At 41.9% G+C, this 20,621-nt stretch overlaps 1 protein-coding gene across 1 annotated transcript in view; it reads left to right on the top strand.

Annotated features, from left to right (window-relative positions):
* Positions 1–20,621, top strand: part of itfg1 (integrin alpha FG-GAP repeat containing 1) — a 109,375-nt gene that overhangs the window by 62,864 nt on the left and 25,890 nt on the right. The window contains exons 11-14 of the mRNA XM_068738971.1: positions 420–570; positions 1,286–1,394; positions 13,617–13,660; positions 15,212–15,290. Coding sequence (XP_068595072.1) covers positions 420–570; positions 1,286–1,394; positions 13,617–13,660; positions 15,212–15,290 — 383 coding nt within the window. The remainder of the gene's footprint in view (positions 1–419; positions 571–1,285; positions 1,395–13,616; positions 13,661–15,211; positions 15,291–20,621) is intronic.

The following is a 20,621-nucleotide window of genomic DNA, read 5'->3' as shown; positions in this document are numbered from 1 at the left end:
AACATCACACTCATTAAATGTAAAGTCAGAAGACTTAGTGATAATTACTGAATTTGAATGACAATTGCTCATTTATGTTTTACAATTGTGAAATTAAGCAAATGTTTGTGTAAATTCCCAAATTCCACAATTTAATTCCTTTCAAGCTAATTTGAGGGCATTTTTGAATTCTAATTAAAGTATATGCTTGGTTCTGTGCAATATAGATCCAACATCCTCCTAAGGTATCGTCGGTAACCTGGATGATCATCGTGAATAATGGCAATAATCAAAAGTCCCGAGTTAATACCAACACCTTGACATGTAAAAGTCTGCTAGGATCATTCAGCCAATAAGGAGGCTTCTTCTTCCTCATCATGCTCATCACCTTATTGAGCAAATTATAATATGGACCTTCCCTGTTTGTCTCTGTCTGCTAGTGGTCAGCAGGCCTTTCTGCTGGAAAATGTGCCCTGTACCGTCCTCAGTTGCCGTAGCGTTGGAAGAATGTTCCACATCCACTGGGACCAATCAGATTTGGGAGCCATCCAAAATGCTGTCATGGCAACGTTCTTTGACATCTATGAGGACGTAAGTATTCTGTGTTGAAGTCTTGTCGTCAGCATGCGCTGCTGTTTCCTCCTCTACATGTTTGCTACATCTGTCAACATCTAAAAAGTCATTTTTGCACTGGGATAGAAATTATTGCAGCTTGTGAGTTTCCATTTTTACGCTCAGCAGTAATGCTTCAGAATGAGACTGAGGACTTTGGTTCCATGGTGACTGCACATAATGAGTAACGTCATTCAAAGTGCTCTCAGAAGCTTGTGTGCAGGCTCGACAGCACTATTTAACCTCTTTGCATTCTGTTGTTTTACAATCCCTTTACATGCTGTAAAGTATTTCTATCCTTGGAGACAATGATGACAACGTAGAATAGCAACAACACACTCTCACAGCCCCCCACGTGTTTTCTCAAACTTTTCAGACACACTTGTGCAAAACCCCCTCTTTTCATATTTTCTAAGGCACTGCGCCGATATTTATTCACGTGCTTCCACTCGCGTCCGTAATGCTCATTTGCATATAGCTCAGTAGCGGCACTGCAGTTCACTGTATGTGCTCGTCTTATCAGAATGAATGTCTTCTACTAATATCCTCTCTCACTTACTGAGAGAGACGTAATAAATGGGAAAGATAACACTGGATCAGTCACTCAGTCTCTTGGAAGGATAAAAATGTACATCAGAAGACACACATCGTGCTCTTTATTGTCCCTTATCTATCCGTCTGTCTTCATTTGCAGGGCATATTGGACATGCTGGTTCTAAGCCAGGCACAAGGAAAAAATGACTTGATCATCCACGCTTTGAAGAACAATTTTGAAGCCGACGCCTACTTTGTTAAAGTGATGGGTAAGTAACTCAGTCGTACAATACACTCTTTGCTTCTCTTATGCTCTTAAAGGAGCAGTTCTCCCAAATACGCCTCTGCTTGTTTTATATAAAACTGTTGGTTTTATTTTAATTGTCAGAAAGACATGTCTGGAACTTCACAGCAAAGGAATGTTTTTGTGTTCACCTGAACAACTGAAACCAATTACATCCTCTCTTTTTTTGTGGTACTTACTGAGATATTCAAAGGTCACTCGTTCCCTGCATCACAGGCACGTTCATCAAGGCTGTGCCTCAATGTCAGAGGGGGTAGACACTAATGAATTAGAGGCTGCGGTCAACTTTATAGGATTTCAAATTTCAAATCATTGTAGGTTTCTAGAGGTATGCATTATGCTCAACAAGGTGTGAGTGATTTTGGTTATATTTGTCTTCTCTCTTTACATTATTCATTTCACTTCAATTTCAGAAGTACAATTAAGCTCTTCTATGACTGAGTGCCATTGTTACTGGAACTCTCATTCATCCACCAATTACTGTAATTGAACATGAGCAGCACTTTTCCCAGACGTCTGAACCGAATGTTCATGACTACTTTTTTGTCAGAATTCCCTGGACTTGTATTGCTCCATCAAGCTATAGAGGTGGTCGTGGAAAGATTTCCATTTCAATTGCAGTTTGAAAGGAAATACTGTAAATACTGTAAACGATTGTAAATCATTTTGATGGTTCACCCCAAAGGCATACCGTAAAAGACCGCAATGCAGATAATCTTCAGTGTTGTTGGTAACACTTCATTCATAAATCCAGCGTGGAAGCGTCTTGTTTCATGTTTTGGAAAAAGGCACAATTAAATTTCAACATTAAGGTTTCCTTTGAGTCAGATGCTGAAGAAGCCAGATTTCCCGAACCTTTGATTCCTTTCATGGATAATCTGTTGTTCTTGTTGTAATTGTAAAGTATGAAATTATTCTAGGCGAAGCACGGTGGTGCTGCTGGTATCGCTGTTGCCGTACAGCAAGAAGGTTCCGGGTAGGATTCCCTTTTTGTACGGAGTTTATATGTTCTCCCTGTGTCTGCATCGGATCTCTCCGGCTTCCCCCCACCTCCAAAAACATGCACGGCCCCGCGATGGGCTGCGGTCTTATCCTTCGTATACCAGCCTCTCACCCGTAGCCGGCTGAGATGGGCTTCAGCAGACCCATGACCCACACGGCGGATAAACGGGGATTGTCTCGTGTACTAGAAAATGGATGGATGGAAAATGATTCTAAAGTTGGTGGATAGCCAACTTCTAGTTGAAAATGTCTGACTTCTGAAGAAGTTCTGATTATCCTACGAGTTATCCCACAGTAATGTTCTCTGGTTGGATAAGTAAACACACACGACATACTGCCTTGTCATCCTGGATTCATTCATTCGTTGGCATCTTTCTTGCATCTTCTTCCGTCTGATGAAGTGTCAGGAATGCAAAAAAAGCAATGTCATTAAATTGGGCTACAACAACAAATAATTCTAGAAGGAAGAACACACAGCGTTCCTAGTCACACAGACTTGGAGCAACTGCATCATAAATATCTTCAGTACACACACACTCACACACACTCACACACACTCACCAGTACAGTAGACTCAACTGCTACACCGTGAATGAAAAGAGAATTAAATTAAGTCTTGTTTCAGTAATCCACGTGTCATCTTCCTTATCTTACTCTCCTAATGCATCATTTGCTTGCAGATTGTTCAGCAGATATCAGGTTTCTGCCCACTTGTGTATCTGCAAAGCCTCCTGTGATAATGTGGTGGCATTCCTGACCACAAAAAGATTCACGATGGAAGCAAGGAGCCAAAGCTGTCAGAACCATTTCAGAAGTGCATCGGCTTTTGTTTTATCGTCGTGACCAGATTGCATGGGAAATGCATTCCCATTACTCAATTTATTTCTTCCCAGGCTTGAACTGTATTGCAGGTCAGAGAGAGCTGCTACAGTTTGCCAAAAAGAAATATCAGCTATTACAATTTGTTCTCAGTTATTGAATGCCCCATAGAAAGACAGGCTGGTACAGAGCTCCATCCTCCACCCAGCCTCATCCTCCATGATGAGTGTTAATCATCATCTATATCAGCTTGGGTGATATTAACTTATTAAGTTTTATCTCCATAGTTCCAGTAGGACTCATCACAGTAATACATACTAACATATTAGCAAATCTGTTAGTCCGTGAGGTTATGTCAAGTTTGGAAACAGGCTCAATGACCTGGTGCAGATTTGAGCATTAACTACTATTTAGCTGCTATTAGAACAGGTTAGTTTTGCTATTGCTCAGTACAGTGTCATCGTGTCCATTGCTAATGGCCCTACAACTGCAGCTGTTTAAAGTCCCTGTACATCATCATAGGTGTTCTTTGTTATTGGGTAATTAGTCCTTTGTTCATATTGATGAAGGACAGAGCTGCTGTATGTCAAGGTCAATGTCGGTTAATTAGTCACAAATGTAAATGATGACGGTGTACCTGTCAAATCACATATGGCTGGTACTAAGTTCTAAAAGGTTTAGATAATGACAGTAAAAATGGTCCATTAAAAGAAATGCCACAGTATTTCTCATATTCCAAATGCAGACCCTCTTAATTTGGTATTTTAGATTATTTTATATCTCCATCCATTTTCCTGTAGATGAGACGACCTTAATTGTCTCGTCTACAGCTGCTTTATCCACATTGCGGGTCACAGGTCTGCTGGAGCCTTTCCCACCTGACTATGGCCAGGAGGCTGGGTACACCTCAGACGTGTCGCCGGCGAGTCGTGACAATCGCCAGCGACAACAACCACTCACACACACACGCACGCTCACAATAGGTGAGTTGTAATCTGGAGTAGTGTTATAGTACTCGAGATCGGTCTTTGTCTCGAGACGGTAATAAATTCATATTTAAACTAAAATGACAACCCCAGTTTAAAATGCCTCGGATGTCGAACAGATTTTCGGAGTTCGAACACACGAGCGCAGCCAAGGTGAACCGAACACACAAGGGTCCAGCAGGTGGAAAAAGCGGGCATGAAAATAAATGAGAAGTCTTTACATTTGCATATGTATAGGCCATTTATACTGTACATATGTATGTACTCACTCAAGTCCGCTGCCAGTGCATTCCGCTCATCACCACGAGTCCCTAAACACGTACTTTTACATTTCCGAAAGCCCGTTGTTAAATGAGTACGTCATTAAGTGAGGACCGCCTGGACTTATCTATAATGTAAATGTCATGTAAGTATGTGTTTTTATATGTTTTGCCAGGCTCCTGCAATGTATTTTGTTATATGAAGCACTGTAGGCTGCATTTGTTATATTGAAGGTGCTCTTATAAATGTATTAATGAAGGTTTATCAAGCTAACGCTTCAGATGAAAACCATGGACCGCTAATTGTGACATTGGAAACCAGGATCTGTCGCATGTTGCCACAAATGACACTTTTGTCAGATCACATTTGGTTCTGCAGTTGTCTAATCATGTGTAAGTGGGTTCTTGGCAGTTGGCGGTCGACTGGTATGTCACAATAATTGCTAGTAAAAGTATTATATATATATGTTAATCAGAAAAACTGCAGCTTCTTTCCTAAAGTCTGTCTTACACCCCATCATTGAAAAATCATCACCATCCTGAATTTTGTTGAAGCATTGTAGGGGCAGACACGCCTGTCGAATCGTACACAAAGCAAAGTGGTTCCGCTTTAAGCTGCACGAAACAATGAAGCACGAACCGGCTGCAGGGTGGACAGATGGATGAATGATTACTGCAGAGGAAGGAGGAAATGGAAGAAATCAAAAGTCCGAGATTAGAAAGAAGGATAAAGTGGTGGATGAGGAGGAGGCGGGAAGGGGGGGGGTCTCTGCATGTGCATCTCCAAATGTTTGTACTGAGTGAGTGTTCGTGTGAAGCAGCTGAAGAGGGAGACTGACAGGCAGAGCTCTATGGGTTGATTAGTTTCCTGCTCACTTATTAGGATGCAGATTAGCTGCATTGAGGAACATCTGGGAGCTTTTCTCAGCGCCTTCTCTCTAAACTCTTCACTTCCCCTTTCGTCTCCTCTCTTTCTTTATCAAATCCAGCTCTCTACTATCATCTTTCCACATTTTCTCCACTTTTCTTTTGTCCCGTCATCTTTTCTCATTCCTTCCTCTTCCCTTGCAGTGTCCATTTCTATCTTGCTCTCACCTCTCCTCCAGGCTTTCACCATGCTTTTACCCCTCAGTTGTTTCCCTTCAGCAAAGATGCCATTTCTTGTACTCGCTCTTCCTCTCAGCCTCTCTGACTTTCATTCTTGCTGCTAATTTTAGTCAAATGGCAACTGGAAGATTTACATGAAGTCTTTCAGGGTGGCTGTATCGGCCGGAGGAGGATTTAACCGGAGGCTGTATGTTTCGATTGGTGTGAATAGATTCTGTTTTTGTGTTTCAAAACACTAAGCCTGCTGAGTAGTAACGCCTGCTCCCATGTTTGTCAAAATAATATCGAGCAGCAGCTTATCTTCCCAGTTTAATTCAGTGGCTGGATACCTCAGTGGCAATGCATTCAGGTGGACACTTAGGCAAGACCCTTCAAGCTACTCGCCTATACCTCAGAGTGAGTGAAACAAGGAAAAGTAGGCACACCGCCTCGAACATCGCCCGTGTTAACAAGGTTCTCGTCAAGTGTTGGGGAACCGGGACACCCTGATGACGTCGGGGAACGGGGCGTTGATGAAATGCTACTACAGTAGCAGCCCAAGTGAAAGGGGGTACATGCAGAGAATGTGTGAAGAATGATTGCTTCGAAACCCCACATCCACACTACTAGCTCAATGTTGAAATATCCACAAGAAGTTCCTATCGCAGATAGAGATTGTGCCTCATCCAAAATATAAGCGCGCTACGGCAAGGGGAGAGCCAGGATGTAAGGTCGAGTTGGGGGTGGTTTCATCATCACCCCCAAACATCGATATTAAGTACGAAGCCCCAAGGACGGAGCTGATAGGGGGAGCAGCTGACCTGAGAAAGAAGATCATGAAGTCCTGGGGGAACCCGGCTGACTCCTGCTTGCCAAGGCTAAGTAACAAAGTACCATCAGAATCTCGACTGGAGGATGTAAACGCAGCAAAAGTGTGAGTCTTAAGAAAGAACTGCCCAAGAGTGTCCACAGCTGAGGCACTGGAGACTGCTGAGCAAAGGCTCACACTTTTTAAAAGGGGAGAATAATAAAAACTACTAATTTTCACGTCTTGCCTCCTCCCCTTTCTGTGAATTGTGTTGCAATATATACATACTTACTCACGTTTTAAGATCCTTCGTTGCCCAAGGATTTTCTACGCTGGTGATCCTCTTGAGGTGAAAGCTATCTCCAGAGGGGTGAGGAGGGAAATCGTCAGAGCCAAAAGTAATTATAGAAATAAAATAGAAATGCAGTTCAACACTGGTGACATTAGAGCAGCCTGCCAAGGCCTGAAGTCAATGGCTTCTATAAATAAGAATTCTGGTGAGACCAAGAAACGCATCAGCATAAATGGAGCCACAGATGCCGAGTTGTCAAATACTTTTAATGTCTTTTTCTCGCGATTTGAAAGGTCTGACTTCACCCACAATGTTACCAAGCTAAAGAATTCCCTGGAATCTCAAAGTGAGGTGTTGATATGCCAGAATCAGGTGACAGCATTATTAAAAATAACAAATATTAGGAAGGCAGCTGGTCCTGATTCAATCTGCGGTCGCACTCTTCATCACTGTGCTGACCAGCTCAGTGGAGTCTTCTCTACCCTTTTTCAGATGTGTGCTGATCAGTGCCAGCTTCCTGTAATATGGAAAACGTCAACCATAATTCCCATTCCTAAATCCAGAACTCAGAAAGAGTTGAGTGAGTTTAGACCTGTTGCATTAACATCACTGGTAATGAAATCATTTGAGAGAATTTTAAAAGATGAACTTGTGCCCTTGGTGTCCGATAAACTTGACCCTTTGCAGTTTGCTTATCAAGCTGACAGAGTTGAGGATGCAAAGCTCTTCATTTTAGATACCATTTTTAAGCATTTAGAGAAGCCCACGTCGCACGCTAGACTCCTATTTGCTGACTTTTCTTCAGCTTTTAATAAAATACAACCGTATATTTTAATCGATCATCTTATTACTTTTTTTAAGTTGCCAGATCAGCTTTTACTGTTGATTTTAAACTTCTTAACTGATAGGAAACAGCAGGTCTTTGTTAATGGAGTCATGTCTGATGTCTTGGTGTCCAACACAGGCTGTCCTCAGGGCTGTGTTTTGTCTCCTCTTCTTTTTATTCTTTACACAGACAACTGTAGGTCCTGTAAAGAAGGTGCTACCTGGTAAAATTCTCTGACGATACAGCACTTTTATCAATTCTTCAAGGTTCAGCGTCATGGTATTGTCCTGCCTGCATTTATTGAGTGGTGTGATTACCACTTCCTTGACCTTAATGTGTCAAATACAAAGGAGGTAATTGTCGATTTTAGGAAAAACTGTGTTATACCTAAACCCAGCTCTATCAATGGTACGGATGTCGAGATTGTTGGCTCGTATAAGCATTTAGGAACTGCGTTCGATTCCAAACTCAAGTTTGATGTAAACACTGAGAACATTGTTAAACGTGGTCAACAAAGAATCTACCTACCTCGCCGCTTTATCGCCCCCTGTATAGGAGAACTAACCGTAACTCTGAGTCTTTCATTCCTTCTGCCATTAGGCTGTTAAACTCTTCTAAATATGCATTATAATCATCATTACTGAGCATTAGTGTCTCTTTTATTTATTTTTTATTTTTAGTTATATATTTATTATGTGTGTGGATGTTTGTATGGTCTGGTAGACTGCGTAAACTGAATTTCCCCTTGGGATAAATAAAGTTGTCTGAACTGAACACCTCCACAGCCACTGCCTTCCACTCCTCGTAACAGCGATACCTTGTCGCCAAACACATGCTCTTGACATTTCGGAAGGCCCGTCATAAGACGTTGTTACACAAGTACATCATTAAGTGAGGACCACCTGTACTCGTATCTGTCATTATGGATAATAAGAGACATCAAGCATCAACTGAAAATGGAACTCGGCTGTGGTGTAAAGATGTTCTATATTCATACAGCAGGAACTCCCAGTGATAAAGCCTCACAGAAACCGGCATAAATCAATTTCAGCTTTTATCGAGATCATTTTTTATTCCTCTGGGCCACATCCACAGAGACTTGAGGTAGTGGAAAGACTGACTAATTAACAAATTATGGTTAGGGGTTTAGAGGAAGGAGCACCTACTTTTGTGCTACACTCTGACGTTACATTTGATTTATGACTTTAAAATCTAGTCCAAACTTCCGCAAATAGGTTTTGCTGTGTGGCCGTTGTCCATGCTCTTAACCCAAAATAGCCCCATTGAGCCTTACCTGGCTACGATAAGCAGGGGTGAAGTTTGTGGCCTTGGGGGTGACATTTCCCTTCATGGGCCAAGAGCTATCAGCCTGATCTTTTGTCTTTGTCAGAATCTAAAAGTACTCGAAAAAAAATAGCTATTTGTGATATACATCTCATTTTATCTATACGTGTTTGAAATGAACATTTGATCTTGTGTCTGTCCTGCAGACCAGTAAAGCCCCTCCGCCCCGGCTTCGACCGCTTTTCAGCCCATTGTTTCAGCAGTGCTGCGTGAATGTAACAGGGTCTCTGTGACGATGTTAGACTGTGTTCTCATGGGCGGGATAAATTGAGGTGCTGTTCACATTGCATTCATCGTAATGACGGTGGGAGCCACTGCCAGCTGTTCAGGGACGGTGCATGCAACATCGCTCTAACGATGGCAGCACTGAGCAGAGAGTGTGCTGTCTGTGGGATTTGAATGCCCTCAGCAATGCAGTGCATTGTCTTACTTACACATAAGCCAGGCAGTACAATAACCATTTAAAGCATGTCTAGTGGGGTCAAAAAGAGACAGTGTTTTAGCTTCCAGTGAGGCACGTGGAAGGAAAGCATTTTTACCGAAGGCTTTTGGTGAAGTGACAGCACTTCCATGAAATAGCCTCAGTTTATTGCAGTTTTTATAGTAAAGTCCAAATGCTTAGGATTGCGAGCCGTTTGTTTTTCGGAAAGATGAACGTAATCAGTGCAAGTGTGCACACAGGCAGTGCACGTTGAGCATGTTATATTTAACATCAGTTTGTGTGTGTGTGTCTCTGCCCATGCCTGTCTGTAAGCAGCCCTGCAGTCAGCAAAAGCAGAACCTGAGGACAATAAGAGCCGATGAGCATCTCGGAGCAAACACCGCTCAGCTGTCACGTTGTTGCGTTTGCGTGCCGGTGTGTTGCATGTACAGTGTGTGTGTGTGTACAGTGTGTGTACAGTGTGTGTCTGCTCGGCTCTTGTCGACTCACGCTCATAGCCGCTAGCGCTGACAAAGCATGTCATGTTCCCCCTTGTCAAGGGCTGCTCCTCACATTTTACTCTTTAAGCATATGAGTGTTTGTGTGTTGTTGTGACAGGTCCACATGTTTCCCATGGTAGTTTTATTTTTATCGGATCCCAGTTCCAGTGAGCTTCAATGAATTAGAGATAAAGATAGTTTAAAGGTAACGCTAAATCAGAGGTTCCACACATCTGGTTTCTTCTACATAGCTGTTGCAGTAGCAAGGCTAGACTGTGGGATCACAACATTTAGGACATGCATGAACATGGCAGAACGGTATTATGTTGAAAATGTCATTTTAGTATCTAGTATTACATAAATATGCAGAGTTGTGTGTTTTGAAGCAGACTTACAGAAATTCACTGCCCAAGAAATGACCTGTATGATGATCAGATTGCTGTTTCTCTTCTCTGGTGACTGAACCTGCACTCGGTGTCTGTTGCAAGCTACGCAGGACTGACAGTGCAATGTTTTTCAGAAGCATGAAAAGTACTTAAATTACATGTTTAGATTTGTTGTCTGTGTTTTCTCTCAGGCTTTGACAAGAATAGTTTGTTTAAGTAATATAAAAAAGGGGCTTGTCTGATTCTCTCATTTAATATAATATTATTATTTTGATATATCATCACCATTCTCTTTTGGTCCACGCACAAAAGAGTTTAAAGAATGGTGTTGAAGAAACTCGACACATGGCATCTTGGAGCTGTATTGACTCCAGCAAGAACGGTGGTGAGAATTGACCTGATTTCTAGTATCCGGACCACAAACCGGTAGTATGGATTAAGAGCACAGAGCTCCCCCACAGTGACAAAATACTGTACGTAACAGTGTGATGCACATTCATCCAAAGTACCAGATAGACCCTGACATTTGCTCATGATCACATTTACCAATTCTTTTTCACAGGACCTGGTCAGAAGGATTTATCCCATTATTAAAATCTAGAGGTCTGACCGCATTTGATTTATTGTCACAATATCAGAGACATCTTCACCTCTGATTAATTACAAAGGTAAAGCACATGCTACAACAGTCAGACCTGGAGAAAGTAATCCACACACTCATCTTCTCAAGACTCGATTACTGCAACTCGCTCCCGTCTGGCATAAACAACAAATCACTGTCCCGCCTCCGACTAGTGCAGAACGCAGCGGTTAGGCTTCTTACTGGTTTTAACAGACGCCATCACATCACCCCAGTCCTTGCTTCGCTGGACTGGCTGCCAGTCCAATTTAGAATTGATTTTAAGATTTTACTGATCACTTTTAAAGCTCTTATGGGTCTGGGCCCAACTTATATTTATTAGTGTTATATGAGCCCCCCCGCAGCCTGAGATCCTCGGGTCGAGGATTTCTGGTCGTTCCAAAGTCGAGGTTAAAATCTAAAGGTGACCGAGCATTCGCCATCAGGGCCCCTCGGCTTTGGAACGACCTGCCTGAAAATATACGGCTTGCTGATTCTGTAACTTCTTTTAAAACACTTCTGAAAACTTATTTATATAGACTGGCTCTTAATTGATATGTCCTATTTTAATTACTTTTTATTCATTTTTTATTTTATTTTTTTCACATTGCTTTATTATTGTATGGTTCTTGCTTTTAAACTGGGTACCTCGTCTCATCAGTGTGCCACTGTTGCTTTTAAAAGTCTATTTTTCACCAACGTACTTTAAGTTTACTTCCTGTTTTGGTTCTTGATTATGTATTTTTTGTTTGTTTGGTTCTTGATTATTTTTATTTATTTATTTTGTCTGTAAAAGCACTTTGTGAATTTTATTTCTAGAAAGGTGCTATATAAATAAAATAAAGCATCTTATCTTTGTTGATACTTTTACCACACGGTTTGTGAGTTTTCCAATGCAAATTCTAAACTCATTAAAGATGATGAGTTAATTGGGGTGCCTTAGAGAAGCATATTTTGCAAAACCCAGTTGGTCCCGACTTTGGAGAGGCTAGTTTTACTAGAATGTCTACAGAAGCCAATGTCCAGTACTTGCAGTAATTATCTACTTTTTGCTGAGAGTCATGTGTCCATCCGGAGGTCTCAAACATGTCTAATGAGAGTAACACACTTATAGTTACTTGAACTATATTTTAGTGTTAACCATTAATTAAATTGAAGCCTTCATCTGAAATGAGATGGTGCTCACTTGTACCCTTGCTTCACCAGAAGATAGTGGACTTCAAGTACTTAGGGTCGACAGAGCAGAGTGATGGAGAATGTGGAAAGGAAGTCCAGTGGAGAGACGGGGACTATATCGGTAGAAAGATGTTGAGGATGGAACTGCCAGAAAACAGGACTAGAGGTCGACCCAAGAGAAGATACATGGACGTAGTGAGGGAGGACATGAGAGTGGCTGGTGTTGGGGAGGACGATGCAAAGGACAGGGTGAAGTGGAGAACATTGATTAGCTGTGGCGACCCCTCACGGGACAAACCAAAAGTACAGTAGTAGCTTAAAAATCTAAATACATATACTTAAAACTCAGAAAATTAGTATCGTAAACTGCATTAATAATAACATACAAAATATTCTTAATGTGGTATTTAACCATGTTTAACCAAAAGATGAGTTCATCAGTAAAGTGGCTTGGTGGTGCAGTGGCTTGCCCTGTCGAATCCCTTCTGGGTTCAAATCCACCTGAGAACCTCTGGCCTTTCGCCCAGCGTTCTCCCACAACAGCTGTTTACTCTATATAAATCATTTTCAATTAATGGGTTGTTTGTTTATATTGCTGGCAACATCTCTTGCCTAAAGCCAGCAAGCATGTGCCGCCCGGCTCCAGATAGTGTACAAGGAAAAATAGTTAAAGTGATAGTAGATACATTTTAATAAATGAATGGATATATCACAGGAAACGTTCCAGATTGTTGTGCATACTAGAGTGATATTTGTATTCATTATCAACTGTCACCTATAATTGTTCCACATTAGTGACCAGAAAACCATTTCAAAGAAAGCCTGTCATCGTATAATTAAACTGCTTACTTACGATTGGATGGACAAGGTGGGTGAGATTTATTATACTATAAATGTCTGTTATTAACATGTTTATAGGTTATTTGGTGATAAATAATACAATGTGAAGGCTTCATCCGCACCACTATACAGCACGGCCGAGCCGGGGGCAATGTGATGTTCCCTTGGAATAGGTGCGTTGACTTTGGCTGCTGTTTTGTAGAGTACTTGGTGCAGACCTTATTAACAGAGTCTTGGGCCTCAGCGTGACTCCATCAGGCAAATCAAGGCACCCTAGACCCAGGGCCCTATTAGTATGCTAATAAAGTCACTTCGCTAATGACTGATTAGCAATTCAGCGGATTTTGTCCTCGCTCAGCTTGTACACACAAATTGTTAAATGGTCTCCTAGAACACACACATATGTGTGTGTTGTTAATAGTTTGCACATTAATTTTTTATGTCACTCATTTGCTAGTGCTTCATGACCTCCCCGGTGTAATCTACATTCAACAGGCAAACAGGAGGGATGATTAAATTGTATTAAAATAATAATAATAATCTGAGGTGGACTTACGCTTGGTTAATTTAGGCTTTCGTTATTGTTTTTGTATATTTGTTCTATCAGATACAGATCAGATATTTGTTTTTTACTCTGATTAATTTTGACTCCCATGTGAACAGATACAGTGTAAACATACAGTGGCCCTTTGGGCACAGGAGCAGTGCCATCACGGAGGGGGGGGGGGGGGGCACTTGTTCCACTGCAACGTGTTATTGTGTTGAATGTGTAACACATGCTGGAGAAAATATCTAATTCTCTGGCATCTTTCTCATCCTCAGTTCTCAGTGGCCTCTGCTTCAATGACTGTCCGGATGATGTCAAGGTAACAAATCCTTATTTTTCCAGCCCCCACTTCTTAAAAATGTGCATAAAGCAAAACTATTGTTTGCAAAACAATCACATGTTTTGTCCGTAATCATTACACTTGCAATATATTTCCATTAAATGTATAGATTCTTGTATAGTTAGATTTTTCATTGACACCTGCAGCTTGAGGTCAGGCTCACTATATCCATCCGAATCCAAACCTGAACCAGCTCATGACTTCACCATGGTCATCATCATCATTTTAAATAACCTAAACAATTACTTTCTTCTTTGTACTGTGACTCATACGCTCCAGTCTAAGCGGCCTATAGTTCTCCACCCAAAAACAGCAATGCTGCCCCCCCAACAAGGGTGTAGGTCCTCATTAGAGTACAGGAGACCGTCCACTTACACCCCCACCCCACGCCCGCGAAACCGTACTTGGCAAACATATTTGTCACGGCAGCGAAGGTTTGCATTTATTTAGACGAAGACATTCGTTGTGGCATTAAATGCGTTAAAAAGATAAGAGAGGTCTGTGATTTTCATCAAAGGTACACTTCAACATTGAAAGACAGAATATGAGAAAACAAAATCCAGGAAATCACATTTTAAGATTCTTAAGCAATTTATTTGTAGAATGGTGCAGAAAAACTAATATTTGGTAAATAACAAAAGTTCAGCTCAATACTTTGTCATGTAACCTCGGTTGGCAATTACAGAGGTCAAACGTTTTGCTCTTCTGAACAGGATTCCACACACTTTAGCTGGTATTTTGACGCACTCTTCCATGGGTTGAGGTCTGGAGACCGGCTAGGCCACTCCAGGACCTTCTTTCTTCAGTCCAGGATGCTCCTTACAAAACACATTAGCTTAGGCGTCCACCAGAGGCTGCTGGTTTGATGGTGGTTGTGCTGTCCAGTCTGTCTACTCTTCCTCCCGCTTGCTGTCCAACTGAAAGGTTTGATGGATGCTGCCGGTGCCTGGAGCTTGCGGCTGCTTCTACTCCTCTCCTCTCCCATCCATCACCACCACTATCTTTTCATTTCACTCTCCTGTCTTCTTCTTAGTCACACCTCTCTTCCTCTGTCTTTCTTTCAGCCTACTAATCTGCACCTCTGTGGCTTTCTCATCTCTCTCTCTCTCTCTCTCTTGACCTCATTTCTATTCCTCCCTCGCCCGACTGCTCAGTGTCACATCATAGGGGCGAGTCTCTCTTGCTGAGTTTGCGTTGTAACAGGCTTGTGATTAGTGGCTCCACAGTGAAGGGGGGCTCCACTGATCTCCTCTATTAGTTGACATCCTTTCATAATGAAGACATGAGAAAACCGCTCTGCATCCGCCCACAGAGGTTCACAAACAATCAGCCATCACAGTCAGATTCAATTGAGTGAGGTCAGACATCTGCAGTGTCACCTATCGTGAAAACCAAACTGAAAACTGCACTTTTGTCTTTCTGTTTTCCACCGCTCCCTGTTCTACATCCTCTTTCACCCTCACTGACAGGCAGCGAATGCAAAACTATATTTGAACGTTTCAGTTTGTTTTACCGTCTGTGTGTTTGCAGCCCTTTGGTGTGAACCAGCCTGGTCCCTATGTCATGTACACCACAATGGACTCCAATGGAGACGTGAAAAATGCCTCCGGTAAGTCGTCTTCTTTATTCGTCGCAGTGTTTCACATCTTGCGCTGAACGGCCTGCTTCACAGACATAAAATGACCCAAGTGAGAGTCGTTTTTCTGTAAATGTCACTGCCTGAGATTTATACCACATCAGGTTTATTAATGATGTAACCTTCTGACAACGGCGCCTGTCTTTTGTCGAGCTGAACACCACAGAGTTGAGAAAATATACAGTGAGATGATGAGATGCATATTGATTTTTTCTCACTTTTTTTTTAATGAGCTTAAAAATCAAAAATAGCCCCTATACATGAAAATAGGCTGAACTACGGTCATCTAAAGAAAAAACTGTTTCTACTGATAATTAGATAAGTTTGATAAGGTCCTTGTGCTTTCTTTATATAATGCTTCTGAAGTATATGTGTTCAGTTCATATCGTTCTATCTATATTTTAAGTAGTGAGGGAACTCTGTTTCCTATGCATTTACAAATATAAAACTGTCAATCATAAATCTGAATATATAATTGTTCGGGAAAAGAAAATAGGGATGTCCCGATCCGATCACCTGATTGGAAATTGGGCCCGATCACGAGCTTGCGGACTAAATCGGAATCGGACGTTACCTCCCCATATATATGGATAGTTATTTTCATTACTTTTTATCAGGTCAGGAGTTACGCGGTTTACTCGAAACGGCAGGCTTGACATCACTTCCTGTGACACTATTGGTTGAATGCTGGCGGAACAGGGAAGCAGATTGAAGCTAGTCGTGCGAGTGTGTCTGCAGTGTGGAAGTATTTTGAAGTGGATGACAAAAACCTGACGATTGAGGTGCTGTTCATTTTATTTTAAATACGTATTCGTATTTAATATTTCCTGATGCATTAGTCCAAGTCCAAAGTATTTTATTTATTACTTCAATGTTCAAGGTACGCCACAGAATTGCTCTGTTTAAGAGTTAAATGTTGAAATAAGATAATAAGATAATAAAATAAAAAATAAGGGACATCGTGGATCCGTTTCTTCACTCGTCTTTACTTTTTTTTATGTATTAAAATAACATTAAAGCCCTTTTTTCTCCTGTTTTTTTCCGTAGTGACGTAAATCTCTAAAGGTAGCCAAATCTTTTAAGTTTCGCAGAATCAAATAATCTGCCTGATTGTGTTGCCTCCTCAAAGTTCATAAACAGAGTTCATAAAGGATGATGATGATGATGATTATAACTAGTCCACAAAAAAGTCATTATTTTCATAGACCAGGCAGTACTGTTGACATCTGTCTTTGTTATGTACATTTAGGAGCACGCACGGCACCGACAAGTTTTCGTAATTGGTTTTGGTCACCCTCCAAGGTAGATAAGGATTGGTATTTTCTTTACGTTCATGGACAACCTTTTTTTTCCCCACAATTACTTTGAACCCTGTGTGATTGCAGGGCCAAGAATAAGACATTGGTACAATCCTAGAGCATTACCCTACCCTATAGTTAGTACTTCAAACTGGGGGGGGGGGGAGATACATACATAGATAGATAGATATTTACAGAGAATACAAGAGGATAGTCATATTGGAGGCAGTTAACCTAGAGATGATGTTACATTGCAGGAAGGACAGAAAGCTGGATAAGGACAAGACGCTCTGCCAGCCTTGGGTCAGGGCGTGTGTGTGTGTAGGTGTGTGTGTGTGTGTGTGTGTGTGTGTGTATGTGTGTGTGTGTGTGAGAGTGTGCAGTAAGATCCCACTCTGTCGGATTTCATCATCTCATTTATCTGTTGGCACATTCAGAGGATATATATTTATTTATTTATTTTGTTTTATGGAGCGAAACCAATCACAGTCTAACATTATATCACAACCATTAGACACCCATGAGCTCCTGGCTAAAACAGAGAGCAGTAACGAATCTACCAATGGTTGTAGACGTTTCTATTTGGTACTATGTGTCCAAGCCCCAAACGCTGTGAGGACAAATAATTGAAAACCAGCCATTCTATATGTAGTGGTCTTAATGTGTGACAAAAAGAATATGCAGTTGTTGTTTTTTTTATTTAGCCTTTATTCACGAGGTGGGTCAGTTAAAAAAAAACTGTTCTCATTTACAATGACCTGACAATCATACATAACATTCATGCACCAGTGTGAGACACCAAAGGCAAGGTGGGTGGGTCATAACGGAGAATGACTGGGATGGAGTGGGATTCGAACCGCCAACCTTGAGGTTATTGGTGGGCCCACTCTACCACCTTAGCCACAGCCACACCCACATGCAGTTATACTGTCGTAGAAGGAAACAGTGGGGAGGACCAATGGCCATATCCCAGTTTATATTTCTGCCAGTAAAGCACCGGAAAAGCAATGTTTGGCATCAAGTTTGTAAAAATGAAACCGTGTGTTGGTCATTCAGATTTCTTGAAACTGAAAAAAGACGATCTCTGTACTTGAGCACGCACAAATTATTTTGGATTAAAGCGTCCTTTTCCTGGATTCCACCATGTGGAGAGCAAATGGCCTTGGCAGTTCTGGATCTGCTGGGCACAGCTTGCTATGAGCAAGAAGCGGGGGCCACACAGAGACGGGCACACTACGGACAACTTTGAAGTAATCCATTCACCTATATTGCAAGTTTTTGGATATTGGAAGAAACCGGAGAACACCCATGTGGTCATGGGGAGAACGTACAAACGGATGGGATTGATGGGATTTGAACCCGCCATCTTCTTGCTGTGAGGCAACAGCAGTACCCACAACACCACCGTGCCTGCATGTGCCTGCCTGCACATCATTGAAAAGTCTCAAGAGATATAATCAGAGCGTTTCGCCACTGTATATTCCTGCAAATTCTCATTAGTATAAAATTAGATCATAGCATATTATGGTCTGCTGTTGTAATTCCACAGATTTATTTTATTTTATCTTTCAGTATGTGTTTGAGTTCATGGAGGGTAGACGAATAGCCACGGGCTTTGTCTGCAAAACTCCCCGGAACCCCCGTTTAACCGGAGCAAAATGCTCCCAGGGAGCACGCTGTGTGTTTGTGTGTGAGTTTGTGTGTGTGCAGTGATTTAAAGTGTATTTATTCTATAGCTTGTAGCTCGGGGAACAGCCAGAGGCTGCCAGAGATGAGCAATGATGGGACGCACACAAATATACACAAACTTTAGACACACACCCTCGATGTCTGGGCCTCTCCTCTGGGGCCCAACGATCTTCACTTGCCCTTCACCCTCCTGAAAGAGAGGGAGGAAAGTGGAGATTATAATGTGCTGTGAGACAGCGACATGGCCCGAGAAGACAGTTCATGAATGGAGTTACAAGAAAACGAGAAAGGGGTCGACTGAATGAAGTTGGGTGGAAAAGATGGAGCGCAAGTTAAGAAGCGTCGGATGGACTGTAAAATAAAAGAGGGGAGTGGCAGACCTTGGCTTTAAGCTTTGACCAGGATAAGTTCATTTTTGTAGGGCAAGAAGAAAAGACATTGACCTGCCCAGGACCTCATGCTTCACGTCGTGCAGCACGAGTCCTGAGTCGAATGAAAACATTCAGAACACCAGTTTGAAAGAAATGAGTTCCACACTCAACTCAGAATGTCTTGATCGATAAATCAGGAGTTCATTTAAACCTTCTCCAGACCATGAATTGCTGGCAGTTAAAACGAGATGAATTTAAACGGATGCTTTGCCACTAAGCGGTGGGGGTGTCCTCCATCACCATGGCCAGTTGGCGTTATCAACATCTTAGCAAAACACCAGGAGAATTGTGATCTGAATGAAGTGTTTGTTACTGTTGCATAAACTGGAAAAGGTTCTATAGAATAGAAGCTAGACAAGAGTTTAAAGACTTTGACATGAAAAAATAGCATTCCACGAGTTTGTCCCGATAGTCCCGCTGATATCATCGTCACTAGAACATCGCTTGGTACATTTGCTTTCTCTGAGTGCAGAGTAAAATGTCAACAACCATGACAGCACAAAGGAACAAGCTGGTTTATGCTTTGGAATGCTTCTCATCTGACGTTGGCTGTAGGGGACTTTATGGCGTGTGCATCCACTGTCTCCCTGCGTTTCTGTCAGGGGAAGGTTTTATTGTGTCCCCTACTGCAAAATGCATATCCTGTTAGTATTTATTAGCGGCATATTGCCTGCTTTCAAGTGCAATTTTTCACTTGTCTTTTTGTCGAAGTTTAAACACACACAGCTGCAATAGTTTATTGACATTTGAAATTTGAATAGAATATAATTTCTGAGATTTTAATGTGTGAATAATTTATGTTTTGGCCACTATTGTTTCTTGAGATTATTGTTTTATCTGCATCCTGCAATCGGACACACAATGACAATGACAGTTGGACTCAGACAAACGACTCTCTTTGAATGAGTGGAAGGTAAATTTAAGTCCTTCAAATATGTAGGCTGAGCCCAGAGGAGGTCACAATTAGAAGAGTGGAGGTTGTGGGGTAGAAGAGAACAGCACGAGTAGAGCATGAGACACGACTAACAGGCAAAAACACAGTATGTACACACAGGTGTGTGTGTGTGTGTGAGCGAGCCTTGCCCATTACTAACAGGTTGGATGGATGAGCATTCTCTGTGATTCTGACACCACCACCCCTCATTTTCAACGGACTCCTGCTGAGATAAGGGAAAAGAAGCGAGAGATGTGGGACGTTAGCTGGAGTCATTCATTAAGAACCATTTTATTACTCTCTCTCTCTCTCTCTCTCTCTCTCTCTCTCTCTCTCAGTGTGTAGACTTTGCTGAGTTAGCACTGCTCTGGGTTCCATCTCCATGTTGTAATGCAGGATCACTTCTTTTTTAGATACAAGGGAACGGTGTACCTTTCAGCTGCAAATATTAACATTACAGCCAACGAACGATGAGACAAGAAGCACCATTGATTTTTTTATGGCCTCCTCAGTTTCGAGCATTGCAGAGACGGCCCCCCTCCCTTTACAGATTGCTTCACAGAAACAGGTGTTTGAATATTCTTTGTTTTCTTCTCTAATGAATCCTCATGGGTAGCACCGGCAGCGCGGTTAGCAGGAGCTAGCGTAGCACTACCAGTTTCTCCCTTGAGCCGGTCCCAAGCCTGGATAAATGAAGAGGGTTGCGGCAGGACTGGCATCCGGCATAAAACTTTGCCTGTATTAAACATTCATTTAACCTTAAACCCAGATCGGTTGAGACCCGGGTTACCAACGATTGCCATCAGAGCCGTTTACCCACGGAACACTGGTGGAAATTTGATTATTATGGGTCGAAGACAGAAACGTAGAAGAGGAGGAAGACGGGTACATCAGCAGCAAGAGAAGAGGGTAGGGACTTTGAATGTTGGGACACTGGCAAGGTTGACCAGGT

This window comes from Brachionichthys hirsutus, chromosome 1 (assembly GCF_040956055.1).
Source record: "Brachionichthys hirsutus isolate HB-005 chromosome 1, CSIRO-AGI_Bhir_v1, whole genome shotgun sequence".
NCBI lineage: Eukaryota > Metazoa > Chordata > Actinopteri > Lophiiformes > Brachionichthyidae > Brachionichthys > Brachionichthys hirsutus.
Note: the sequence above shows the minus strand (reverse complement) of the source record. Positions and strands in the feature narration are given on the sequence as shown.